Source organism: Choloepus didactylus, chromosome 6, assembly GCF_015220235.1.
Source record: "Choloepus didactylus isolate mChoDid1 chromosome 6, mChoDid1.pri, whole genome shotgun sequence".
NCBI lineage: Eukaryota > Metazoa > Chordata > Mammalia > Pilosa > Megalonychidae > Choloepus > Choloepus didactylus.
In genome coordinates, this window is record NC_051312.1 from 78,194,920 (window position 1) to 78,209,432 (window position 14,513).

Here is a 14,513-nt window from a genome sequence, read left to right on the forward strand (position 1 = left end):
TGTGCCCTCCTGGCTCTGAGACAATTAGCAGCAAGTGTGGGAAAGACTATCTTCCATGCCAGATATTGAAGTGTTCGCAAGGCCTTCTCCTGCTGTGCTTCACTGCGTGGTTCTCATGGCCATATGCATAGCTGTTCCCAGGTTTTGTTTTATATATATATTTTTTAGAAGAACTAGTCCATCTCCAAACACCAACCCACAGTTTCCCCACACCGCAGCACAGCCGCCGGACTTTCAGCCGGCTCACTCACTCATTTCAGAACACAGAGTCCCAGTTTCACCAAAAGCATGGTCCCTGTGGATTTAGCCGACCTTGTCTGGCTGGTGCATCGCTGGAACTGGTTTTCTGGGTGACTTTCTCGCTTTTATCTAGTATTTTTCATGGAGGTGTTTCTTTGCCCTGTCTCACCTAGCCGCCATCTTAGGTTCCCCCCTCAGCCAATTTTATGTTTTACCACATGTATTTAAGAAAGTTAAGCTTGTGGTGACATGAAAATTCAGGATGATTTCATTTTTCTAATATCACTTATTATCTAAGCAACATGAGATTTCTTTGTAATCTTAATTTGCATATTTTAGTGTATAAAGCTGACATTTTTTGTGATCTAACTGGTCATTTTCATCCCTAGTGAGAGGTAAAGGCAGCATTACAGCCCAGGTCCTTTGAGAACTAAAAAATCTCAGTCTCTTCCTAGCACTTAATGGTTTCTAAAGCTGGAATCACTTGGTTGCCATGTCTCCACCCAGCCCAAGCAGTCTCTGGAAGCCCAGTCTGAGCTCCTGCATCCTGAGTGCATAGACCATGGGGTTGAGTGCAGGGGGGATGACATTGTGCAGTATGTTAAGGAGTACAGGAATGAGGGGAATCTTTTTCTCTGCTAATTGTGTGACAGACAGCACGACGATAACTGAGTAGAAAAAGAGGATGAGGATGAGGTGGGAGCTACAGGTGCTCAGAGCCTTGGACATTGCTTCCCCTGAGTTCAGCTTCATCACAGAGCATAGGATTAGAGCATAGGAAGAAAACACCAGGGCCATGTCACTCCCAATCAGGACCCATGCTAAGACAAGTTGGTAAAATTTGTTCACAGTGATGTCATCACAAGCCAGGCTGACAACCCCCAAGTTAGAGCAGAGGCAATGCTGAATCTCATTCCTGGAGCAGTAGTGTCTCTGGGAAGCCAGTATGGGCACTGGGATGGTCAACAGGCCATTCCTGAGCACCATGAATCCTGTGGCTTTGATCACAGAAGCTTCAGTGACTATGGAGGGGTATTGAAGGGGGTGACAGATGGCTATGTATCTGTCCACTGCCATGCAGAGAAAGGTACCAGACTCCATGCAGAAGAAGCAGTTGATGGCGTAGATTTGAGCAAAGCACTCAGGGAGGGTGATGGCCTTGGCATCAATCCAGAAGATGACCAGGATCTTGGGCATGATGGTGCTGGCCAGGCCAATGTCCACCACTGATAATATGGCAAGAAAATGATACATGGGTGTCGGGAGCCAAATCGCCACATCCTAAACCTGATGGCAAAGCCTCAGGTTCAACAGAAAACATTACTGTGGATGTGCCGCACAGCGGCAGGTGTGGCCCCTCGACGGATCCTGGCAAAGCCTACCACCGATGGACTATTGCAATGCTGATTCTTTTAATCTTTGTGCTTCTGCTTTCTCTTTTTCTTTACTAATGTAATAATTTGGGATATACTCTGGATAATAATCAAAGATATGACAAAGTGTTGGGCACCTTCCGATGATTTTACCTTTCGATGAACCCCCTCCTCCACCTATGAGAAAGCAGCCACCCCGTTTAGCCGCCTGAAGCCCCCTTGCCCCTTTCCAGACATCCTCCTTTATACAAGTTCCTCCTTTGACATCCAAAAATATTCCACTGAGAAAGTGATTAGATGGCCAAAGCAGAAGCAATGTAAACCACGTAATTCATCACCCAGTTCCTTGACAGGCCCCGTTGTTTGCTGAGGTTAGAACTGAATCAGGGTCAACACGCTCCACTAGTGCCTTATGGCTGGCCTCGGGCAGCCAGAACATACAAGAAATTCTTTGGGCACCCACCCCACGGGCTTATGGTACGAGAGTAGTTCCTTGTATGAGCCCACAGCTAATTTACTTTAGGTACAAAAACAAGCCCTCCTAAATAATTAAAAATAGCCAAAACAGAGATCATTACTGAGAACAAGGAAGAATATTATGAGGAACTTGGAAGGTCTGCACCGGAATAAAGTTGTCTTAACATAGGGATGAAAACACACACTGCTCGGTCCCCCCGCCCTGTTCGGACCCCAATGTCCCCTGGAATTAAGTAACAATGGTTTTGTGATTTATATGCTGTGCTTGCCAGCTCTCACCCACGTGATCCAGGTGCAGAGCTTATGTAACTTTGAGCTATAAAAGAAAATCACTTTTTCATTAAAATTGTCGGAGCCCTGAGCTTCGTCCCAGACACTTTGCGTGTCTGTCTCCTTCCTTGCTGCGCCGACGCCGACCCCCACTTTAGGACCCTGTCATGTTTGCTGAGGCAGGACCTCAGCAAGTGGCGCCCGAACAGGGACTGAAGTGAAGAAGAGAAGAGAGTGACGCGCCGGCTAGGATCTCACCTTGTGTGCCCGGGACCCCTCCGTGGAGACGGCGGAGTTAGAGTTGGGTGAGTAATCCCACAGAACTTTTGAGAAGCATGGGCCACACTGGGTCTAAAGAAAGAGCACTCTTTGTAGAAATTTTATTGCAGCTGCTGAAAAAGCGGGGCTGCTCAGTTACACGCACTCAGTTAAGTAGATTTTTGCATTTTGTTCAGGATTGTTGCCCATGGTTCCCAGAGGAAGGAACCGTTAGTCTTCAGACGTGGGCTTTGGTTGACACGCAGATGAAAAAATATTATAGCCTTCATGGCCCTGCTAATGTCCCTGTTGATGCTTTTGCACTTTGGAATATCATACGTGATGCATTGGACCCCGAGCCAGAGAGCGACCGCCCCCCTTGTAATGCTAACCATGCTTCAAGCTCCGATCCTCTTGGGCAGGGCCACTGTTCTAGTGGCTGACCCTAGCTTATGGAAACATCAAAAACCGGTTTGGGTCGACCAGTGGCCCTTGGCAAAGGAAAAATTGGAAGCCGCCACAGAATTAGTTTTAGAACAATTAAGGCTAGGCCATGTTAAACCTAGCAATAGTCCTTGGAATACTCCTATTTTTGTTATTAAAAAGAAATCGGGGAAATGGAGATTATTGCAAGACCTAAGAGCAATAAATGCTACCATGGAAATCATGAAACCCCTGCAGCCTGGCCTCCCCTCTCCTGTGGCTGTCCCTAAAAATCAACCTGTTATTTTATAGACTTGCAGGACTGTTTTTTCTCCATCCCTTTACACACCAAAGGTAGAAAACATTTTGCCTTCAGTCTGCCCTCTGTGAATTTCTCTTCACCTTATAGGCGATTTCAGTGGAAGGTTCTTCCCCAGGGCATGGCAAACAGTCCCACCCTGTGCCAAAAGTTTGTGGATTTGGCCATACAGCCTGTTCGGGTAGTCTTTCCCCAAGGGTATATCTTGCATTATATGTATGATATTTTATTGTCTGCCCCAAACAGAGCCGAGCTGCAGGGCATGTTACAGTTGTTATTGAGAGAACTTCAACATCTGGAGTTGCATGTAGCAGAAGATAAAGTCCAAATTGACCCCCCTATTTCTTATTTGGGGAGAATTATCAAAACGACCTCAGTAACTCCTCAAGCCTTGCAATTACGTACAGACCATCTAGAAACTCTAAATGATTTTCAAAAATTACTTGGAGATATTAATTGGATTTGCCCATATTTAAAGCTTACTATGGGAGATTTAAAGCCCTTGTTTGATATACTCCAGGGCGATCCTGATCCAACCTCGGCTCGTCAATTAACCCCTGAAAGACGGTCAGCTCTCTCCCTAGTGGAGAATGCAACTTCTGCCTCACAGATTCTGCGCTTTAACCTGTCATCTCTGCTGACCTTGATACTTCTGCCCACTACTCATACACCTACCGTGGTTTTGTGGCAGGATGGTCCCTTGGAATGGTTACATTTGCCTTCCACCCCTAAAAAAGCCGTAGTTGCTTATTCTACACTATTGGCTCTGTTATTAATTAAGGGACAGCAGCGTAGCATTGAACTCTTCGGTAAGGAGGCAGACACCGTCCAGCTTCCCCTTACCAAGGAACAGTTAAATTTCCTTTTTCAAGTGGATGCAAATTGGCAGACTGCCCTCGCTGCCTTTACCGGAGAAGTTTCATATCACATTTTATCACACCCTATTTTGTCTTTCCTGGCTAGAAATGAGTTCATTTTCCCCAAACATTTCTCAATAAAACCTTTAACTAACACTGCTCTAGTTTTTACAGACGGATCCTCTAATGGGACTGCGGTTGCAGTGATTGATGGGAAGATAGAAAAAACTAAAACCCTCGAGACTAGTGCACAGAGGACAGAGTTATTTGAGGTGCTGCGTGTTTTTCACCTCCTCAAAGAGCAACCATTCAGTCTCTATTCTGATTCACAATATGTTACTCGCTTGTTTCCTGATATAGAAACGGCTGTCCTCTCTCCCCACTCTTCGCAGATACATTCCTTACTGCACCAGTTGCAGGCTGCAACCAGGGAGCGTGTTTTTCCTTACTTTGTGGGTTATATCCGAGCTCACTCTTCCCTTCCAGGTCCTTTGCACAAAGGCAACGCCATAGCAGATCTCCATACTCGTCCCCTTGTAGCCGCCTCCACCCTTCAGCAAGCACAAACTTCTCATGCGTTGCACCATCAGAACGCTACGGCTCTTCGTTACCAATTTAAGATTTCCAGAGAGGCTGCCAGACAGGTGGTTAAAGCCTGCACCACATGCCCTACTTTTCAGCCTCTTCCCAGGACTGGGGTTAATCCTCGAGGACTGGTTCCAAACCACCTGTGGCAGATGGACGTGACCCATGTCCCGAGCTTTGGAAAACTTGCTTTTGTGCATGTCTGTATTGATACTTATTCTCATTTCCTCTTAGCCACAGCACGCACGGGAGAAGCTGTAAAGGATGTCACACAGCACTTATTACACTGTTTTTCTATTTTAGGTACGCCAAAGGCCTTAAAAATTGATAATGCTCCAGTGTATACTTCTAAAGCTTTTGACAAATTTTGCTCCACGTTTAGCATCTCGCATACCACTGGAATTCCCTACAATCCTCAAGGCCAGGGTATAGTTGAGCGAGGAGCTCACCAAACCTTGAAGAATCAGATAGCTAAGCTTAAGTCCTCTGATTGGGCTCATGTCTCTCCTCATCAGCTTCTTAATCATGCTTTATTTGTACTAAATTTCTTGAATCTAAATGCTTTGGGTGAAAGTGCTGCTGAGCGTCATTGGCACTTCAAAACCTCACCCACCGTTTTAGTACAATGGAAAGATCTTTTAACTAATCAATGGAAAGGACCGGACCCCCTTATAACATGGGGGCGAGGTTATGCTTGTGTTTTTCCTCAGGATTCAGACGCCCCGATTTGGGTTCCAGAGCAAGCCGTGCGCCATGTCCAGCCATCCACCAACACCATACCCCAAAAGCTTTCCACCACCAGGGAACGGAGCTCCGGCATCAACAACCGCCCAGCTGACCCAGGACTTTCTCATACCGCCGAGTATTGTTACCTGGCAAAAAGCCCAAGTTCATTTTCCGCAGAAGTCTTTGTGGCAACTCTTAGCAGCCGCAGGCCCTATAACCTTTCAACAACCCCTTTCACCTAAAACTTCCCCTCTGCATTTGCATATTTTAGCCTGTCTGCAAGCTCTGTTTGTTCTGCTTCTTGATTCCTTGGGTGAACGGTTGAATGTGACGCATGAAAACAATGTGTATAAAATTTCCTGTGACAAATGTACATTAACCAACTGCTTAAGTCATGTAGGTGAACAGGGAACTTTTGTTATATTGAAACAACCCCCTTTTGTGATGCTCCCTGTAAAACTAACCGAACCCCGGTATGACAGCCCTGGCCTCCAGGCCTTGCAAGAAGTTAATCATGCTCTTCAGTGCAAAAAACGCATCATAGGGGCCATAATTCTGGGAGTCACTGCTTTAATTAGCATTATAGGAGCTATTACTGCCGCCACAACTGCTTTAATTCAGGGGATTCACACAGCTAATTATGTAGATAATCTTTCACGAAACATAAGCTTAGCCTTAGCTGCACAAGAGCGCATAGATCAAAAGCTGGAGGCAAAGGTGAATGCTTTAGAAGAGGCTGTAGAGACCATAGGGAACCAGCTTTTAGGACTTAAGGTAAGATTACTTTTACGCTGCCACATAGAATATCAATGGATTTGCATAACCCCAAAAGAATATAATGAATCTTTGTATACTTGGCAACAGGTGCAAATGCACCTTCGGGGAGTTTGGAATAATAGTGAAATAAGTTTGGATTTATCAACCTTGCATAAAGAAATCCAGGATATCTCCCATTCTGGCTCAGCCCTGCTACCAGCCTCTCAGGTAGCAAGTGATTTTCTTGAGCAATTCAAAAAATGAATATCTCAATCCTCTGTGCTTGCTGTTATTCGGTCTTACATAGGCTTTGCTGGCCTTGTATTAATACTTCTTATTGTCTTTCCCTTAGTCCTCCGCTTCATCATTAAAGGAGTAAAACAACTAAATATTGATCTTGCTCTCGTGAAGTTAAAAAATAAAAAAGGGGGAGATGTCGGGAGCCAAATCGCCACATCCTAAACCTGATGGCAAAGCCTCAGGTTCAACAGAAAACATTACTGTGGATGTGCCGCACAGCGGCGGGCGTGGCCCCTCGACGGATCCTGGCAAAGCCTACCACCGATGGACTATTGCAATGCTGATTCTTTTAATCTTTGTGCTTCTGCTTTCTCTTTTTCTTTACTAATGTAATAATTTGGGATATACTCTGGATAATAATCAAAGATATGACAAAGTGTTGGGCACCTTCCGATGATTTTACCTTTCGATGAACCCCCTCCTCCACCTATGAGAAAGCAGCCACCCCGTTTAGCCGCCTGAAGCCCCCTTGCCCCTTTCCAGACATCCTCCTTTACACAAGTTCCTCCTTTGACATCCAAAAATATTCCACTGAGAAAGTGATTAGAAGGCCAAAGCAGAAGCAATGTAAACCACGTAATTCATCACCCAGTTCCTTGACAGGCCCCGTTGTTTGCTGAGGTTAGAACTGAATCAGGGTCAACACGCTCCACTAGTGCCTTATGGCTGGCCTCGGGCAGCCAGAACATACAAGAAATTCTTTGGGCACCCACCCCACGGGCTTATGGTACGAGAGTAGTTCCTTGTATGAGCCCACAGCTAATTTAGGTACAAAAACAAGCCCTCCTAAATAATTAAAAATAGCCAAAACAGAGATCATTACTGAGAACAAGGAAGAATATTATGAGGAACTTGGAAGGTCTGCACCGGAATAAAGTTGTCTTAACATAGGGATGAAAACACACACTGCTCGGTCCCCCCGCCCTGTTCGGACCCCAATGTCCCCTGGAATTAAGTAACAATGGTTTTGTGATTTATATGCTGTGCTTGCCAGCTCTCACCCACGTGATCCAGGTGCAGAGCTTATGTAACTTTGAGCTATAAAAGAAAATCACTTTTTCATTAAAATTGTCGGAGCCCTGAGCTTCGTCCCAGACACTTTGCGTGTCTGTCTCCTTCCTTGCTGCGCCGACGCCGACCCCCACTTTAGGACCCTGTCATGTTTGCTGAGGCAGGACCTCGGCACATGGGCTCATGGAGCATGGGCTCATGCTGGATGGTGATCATGATGAGGAGATTGGCACTAAGAGCTGAGAGGTAGAGCAGAACAAGGGGCAGAGAGAGCCAGTGTTGCCGCTTGTGAATGCCTGGTAGGCCCATCAGGATGAAGTGAGAATTCTGGAAGCTGGAACTGTTTGTAATACTGGTGGAGGTATCCATTGTACAGTTGTCCTGTTCTCAGTGTCTGTCCATAAAACTGAAATGGAAGGACATTTTGTTTGAAAGTTTATATGACCGTTATGATGAGTCCCCTTTCCTGTGTCCCAGTTCCTTTTGTCATGAGTAACCCTCATCTTTTCTTTGGCTCCTGGAAATATTCCACAAAGGGCAGCAAAGAAAGCCAATGTAAGTTCTGAATGGAGAGGTTGGAATAGCTATTTGTCATCCCCACTTTTTTTTCTTATATGCATATATAAATCTGTCAACCATAATTTTACCTGTAACAGAAAGCAAATATTTCTATTTGGTTTATTTAGTTTCTTTTCTGTTTTTATTTTAAATCAGATTGTATCATTATGTGGAGAAAATTTTTAGCAGTATTTCCTAAGTTATAACATAGACACTCAGAAAAGATGATGATATGAACAGGAGGCTTTCCAATATAATGAAAAACAATTCATCATTTTTATTGTTTTATATTTCTGAATTTGTTTATGCTATAATTTACTGACCAATATTTTTTCTATTAATCTTTGCTATTAATCTTGGAATATAATTTGATATTGATATACAATTAGTGATATATATACAGGTGTGCCTCTTTTAAAATTTTACATTTAATTGTATTTTGATCTTAAGGTGTTAATATGTATGTATGTTAAAAATTCATATAAAATAAAACCATAACTAAGGGAAAGTAAGATTCCTGTGTTTGGACCTCACATATCTTCCGTTTTCACCAGAGGCAGGTAGTAACACCAATTTCTTGGAATCCTTCGAAACATAGTTTTGCAGGGAGAAAAAAATATGCACTTATTTTGCCATAATTACAATACCATATGTTTTCATGGTATTCATACCATTCTTCTCATTTTCTTCTCCTCCTTTTCTTTTCTTTTAAAACTTAGTTGTTGTGGAGATTATTTCATATCAAAATGTCTAATATCCGTGATTGTTATAAGGAGTGTGAGTTTCTACCACATGGATGTCCCATAATGTATTGAGAACTTTGGGTGAACATTTAGTTTGTTTAAATAGTGTAAATACAATAATGCATTAAATTACTTCTTCATAAATCTCTATGCCTATGTGTAAGTTTATCCATAGGATAATTTCCTAGAAGTAAATTGCTGGGTCAAATAATTTTGACATATATTGCTAAATTGCCTTTCAAAGAGGTTATTCTGAACCCTGTGTTAGAGTTTGGACATTTAAATGCTCTTGATATGTGCTGAAATGCTGGTTCAAAGATACAATTTATTAGTTTACACTAATTTACTAGATTTTGTTGTTGTCTGTATCCATTTCATCACATCTGGCCCAAATTGGGAGTTCAATTTTAAATGCTTCATTAATAGAATAAGCAAATAGTGATATTTCAATTTTGTTCAGTTTTCACTTCATTGTTTAATGAAGTTAAAATTTCAAAGACTTATTTTCCATTTATGTTCTTACTCATTAATTTTCTGTTTTATCTTTTTTTTATTTATTATATATTCATTAATAGCCCCAGGTTTAGCACTTTAATGGATTTTGATATGAACCCTATGTCCACTACTCCAACCCTGTCCCTCACCTTAACATTATCTGCCTCCTAAGGATAATTACAGATTAATTTCTATGAGACTTAACATTTTTTAGAAAAAAATGGGTAGAAGTGTTGAGTTCTATTATTCAGGTAACATTGAGTAGATAGTATGCTAAATTACTGCAGAGGCAAAACATCTGGATAATTTATCATTTTTTATGTGTTCCATGGGTAATCAAGTCTCAAAACAGGCCATTTACCAAAGTTTTTGCTCTTCATCCATGGGCTGTAAACGTGAGACATGGATCTTACATCAAGCAGATATTAAGCCTTTGTGTTTATCCTTTTGGGTCTTGTGGGTTGTCTAGTTGATAGGCAGATTGAAGAAGATACTGTAACTTAGAGCTTACAGAGTCTTTGTGAGATTGGGGCACTGCTTGACTATGTTGTCAGAGTGAACTGTCTTGTCAATAAAATCTTTCAAGTCTTTGGAGGCCAAATTAGTTTCCACATGGGTAGGTTAGTGCTTGCCTCACAGGAGCCATGATTATTGAAGGGAGAATTTGGTAATCACTCAACATGTCTGGGAGTATTAAATGAAATAATGTTTTAAAGTGCTTATCAGGGGTCTGGAAGCACAACCTTATTAATATGTATTAATGATATCACCTCTATTTGTTGAATTTTCTGGAAATATATCAATTCATTTTCCTTTAAATTCTATTTGTCCTTTTTAAGAAGGATATATGTTTATATAGAAACTTTTTTAACAATTTGACTTCCTAAAATTATTTGATGAATTTTACTATTTTAATAATATGTAATCTAATATTTTAATAAACTTTTACTTGCACTTTTTTTACAAAAATTTATTTTATGGTAAATTTTCTAATCCATTTGAAATGTATATGGAGTGGTAAGGTATGTAAATATGATTTTCCCTCACAAATCCTTAAGCAGTTGTTCCAACATCATTCAATAAATAAGCATTCCTTGCCCATTCATTTGCAATGCCCTTTTATGTTCTGTATTACATTCAAACATATAGTCATAGATCACTACTGGGACAGTCTTCTCTGATTCTTATACCAGTACCAAATGAACTTGTGTATACACCACATAATAGGGGAGATTCTTACTAATAACTTCAAATATTTCTTTAAATAAAAAAAAGGTGGGTTGCAATTTTTTGAGTTATTTTATTAAACATACAAATTAATTATGGAAGAATTAGTGTCTTTACACCATTGACTCAGCAATATATATTTTTCATTGCTGTCATATAACTCTCACAATTAAAAAATGTTTCTAGGTATCCTTGACTCTTTTTCCATTGTTTTTTCCCATTGTTTATTTATTGCTTTACTCACTCTTTATATTATCTAATTGGCAGTTGTTACCTAAGAAACTTTATTATAGTAATTTTTAAAAAAACATTTTCCAATATAAAGGTATATTACAGTACTATTTGCCAGAGCTAATAATTTTACCAGAGTCTCTTTCCTAAAGAGAGTGAATATCCTGCTGTTATAACTTTGAAGAGTTTAAGCTCTTATTTTTATTTTGCATTCTATTAAAATGTTTAGAAGTTACAAAGCATTGTGAAAAACCAGTGGTTGTCATCATCCTTCTCCAGTTCCGTATTTTAAGAGAATGTTCTTAGACTTCTCTCCTAAGCATGGTGCTGGCCACTGCATCTGATAAATGGTCGGTATCAGTTTAGGTGATTCAATGTCTATTTCTAGTTCTGGATTTTCTTTCTCTAATCAGTGAGGGGCATGCCCAAGAACCTCCTGTTTCAGGACTCCCGGATCTACATTCAGGTGGAAAGTCCTCCTGCTCTCACCACCCCCAGCATGTTCAGAGCACCCCTCTGTGTCAGACTCTGGGAGGAAGGGGTTTGCCCGCACTTTCCCCTGCGAGGGATTTCCATTCTCTCTCACGTGTGTAGAGGGGATCTCACTCTCATTTTCCTCACCTGTTCTCCAGCCCTCAGGCCTTAGTCTCTGCTGAGGTGAAGATCCTGAGGGGAAAGATGGCCAGAGTTGGAAGGACCCAACTTAGGAAGGAAACTGAGAAAGCCAGGAAGGGAAAAAAGGCAGAAGTAACAGGAGAGAGACCAAGGAGCACAGAACCAGAGAGCCGCCTCCTCCCCTTCACCTGGCCCCTTGGTTACTCCCTGCAGGAAGGTCCAGCAGACACCCTTTTTGGATGGAACTGCTTTCTGTAGCTGCTTCTATTTTCTTAACTACATCTCTCTTTTATGCCTTCGTTGTTGAGTGTACATCTCTCTCTCTCCCCTGGGGCCTGGGTTCTTGCACAAATTGAGTCCAGTGATGCCCTGGACCTTTTCTTCTACTCCCTAGGTCCTCCTTGAGGCTCTCTAATCTTTTTCCTGTGTGACGAAGGCTTGGAGTGTTTTCATTGCATCCCTAAATGACCCCCACTTAAAGCTCAGCTCAGGGAACAGAATTCTGGGCCCCCATCCCATGGAAAGGAAATAATAAGACGGACAGCTCTCCTTTGATGAAGGCTTAGGAAGAGATGTTTTCTCCTTGAATCCCTGGATGCCTACCCCTCCCTAACTCCTAATACATATATACCTCTTCAGCCAATTCAGGGGCCATATTACAGCAGTTTTACCCTCTGGTTTATCTTTTACCACTTCATTTCTACTGTGCTGTCTTGTCATATGTAAAAATGCAGATGTCTACTGTCCTAGATGTCTCTTCTTTGTGCCTCTGTATCTACTTTCCACTCTGCTCTGTACCCAGAGGGCTTAAACTCTGGGTGGCTTTAACTGGGCACCCCTGCCCTGTTGCTTTTGGGTTGGATTTGGTCAATGGGAAACATGACAGGGCATGAGAGGACAGCAAGGAAGAGAAGTCGAAGGATTATTCTTCTGACTTTCTCCTTACTGATCCAGTTTGGCAATTCCCGTGTCCCTCTAGTGAAGGCCACTGGCTCTGTCAGGTGTTCTCCTGTTCAGTCTTCCCTATTCTGGTACCTGTTTCTTTCCATTGCTCCTCAAGGCTAGGGATGGTAATGATTTTGAAATTACCTGTTCTGGTGTGTTTCCCCATCCCTTTTTTCATTTTTATTAACCCTGCTTTCCTCTTTGAAATATTCTCTTCATTATAGTCTCATCAGTCATTTCTTTTGCATGTGCCGTCTTTTTCCTCCCAGGACTTTCACGGATATACTGACTGATCTCAAATGTCACACTCCATACATCCTCTTCTTGATTCTGCTTTACTTCTCTCTTTCTTTTTATTCTTTTTTTTTTTTTTTTTTTTTTTTACAAATTTCTTGAAATATTTTTTTCAGTATATTGCATTCAATTCTCATCTCCAGTACTCTTCCCAACCAACTCAAGACTTATATTTCCCTACTAAACCAAAACATATTAATTTAATGCTGATGTCCGGGTTTTAGGAAGCAGAAAGTGAGACAGAGTTATGGTACAAGAAGTTGATTAGGGATCAACAGGTGTGGACACAAGGGGCCGAAGAAAATTGGGAGAAGGAGAGGTCTGATGCAGTCTGTATAAACCCAACCCAACATGGAGCTCCCGAGTGCACATTACCCAATAGGGTTTACACATCAGACCAAAGTGGAGCAACCATTATGCTCCCACCTCAAACCAAGAGTTGATGGGGGATTTCCAGGTGGAAGGGTGCAACATGGGCACAGGGGCTTTCTGCAGCTGAGACAGTCCCTGAAAAGCTGAAAGCTGGAGGCTGTACTCCCTGAAGCTGACAGATAGACCTTCCTTGAAGGGGGATGTGGGAACCCATCTCCGTTTGTACCACACTTTATGTTATTAAATCACACGGGAAGTTTTTAGTACTTCTTTTCCTTGGTCTTAGTTCCTCAAATACATTGTTTTAATTCTTGCTCTTAGGCCTTCAGAGATGTTGGTTTTCTTCATGAAACACTTTTTACTTTCAATACATACAATCCACCGCAACACCCTGCCTTCAGTGAATTCCTCTAGATTGGCAGCTCAACCTAGGAACCACTTCCTCTAAGAAGCCTTCCCTGATTGTCGTAGACTTGTTTACATGCCATTCCTGTATGCTAGCATAGCATCATGTACTTTCCTTTTTATCAGCTATTAGAGGGAATTGAAATTACCCTTGTATCGTTCTTCTCACCATTACCTTAAACTCTTTTGGAGCAGAGACCATGCATATTTCAGTTAAGAGTTCATTCCAAGTATCTATCAAGGTGGATGGCTGATAGTCGATGTTTAACAAATATTAAATTCCATAAAATCTTCTTTCCTCTTTGCTGCCACAACAGTGTTCTCTTCATATTCCAGTATGTATGTTAGTATATAGAAAAGATATTGGTATTGAATGTAACTCCTTATTCAACTCTTTTATTTTGCTACCAATTACAGTGCTATGCCTTTTCAGAGTCCTTCATTATCTCTGTTTTTAAATTAGAGAAGTTTTAGGTTTACAAAGAAATCATAGAGAAAATACAGCATTCCCATATATACCCCCTATTACTAACACCATGCATTAGTGTGGTAAATTTGTTAGAATTGAAGAAAGAATATTATTATAATTGTAGTATTCACTGTAGCCTATGGTTTACATTAGGGTTCACTGTGTTGTAGAGTTCTCTGTTTCTTTTTAAAAAATTTATTATAGTAACATATATGCAACCTAACATTTCCTCTTTTAACTACGTTCAAAAATATAGTTCAGTGCTGTTAATGACATTAACAATATTGTGCTATCATTACCACCGCCCATTACCAGAACTATTCCACCATCCCAAATAGAAACTCTGTACAATGTAAGCATCATCTCTCCATTCCCTACCCCCTACCCCAGTCTCTGGTAACCTCTATTCTAGTTTTTGACCCTATGAATTTGCTTATTCTGATTATTTCATATCATCTTATAATGTTTGTCCTTTGTGTCTGGCTTATTTCACTCAACATGAAGTTTCATCTATGTTGTAACATTCATTAGCACTTCATTTCTTTTTTTTTTTTTTGACTGAAT

General features: G+C 41.4%; 1 protein-coding gene across 1 annotated transcript; it reads right to left on the bottom strand.

Moving 5' to 3' along the window:
- Positions 1-720: 720 nt before the first annotated feature.
- On the bottom strand, positions 721-7,964 carry LOC119537703 (olfactory receptor 56B4-like). The gene is made up of 2 exons (XM_037840245.1): positions 7,777-7,964; positions 721-1,498 (listed from the first exon to the last, which is right to left on the bottom strand). Exons 1-2 carry the CDS (start codon positions 7,962-7,964, stop codon positions 721-723), a joined length of 966 nt encoding a protein of 321 aa, XP_037696173.1.
- Positions 7,965-14,513: the final 6,549 nt, after the last annotated feature.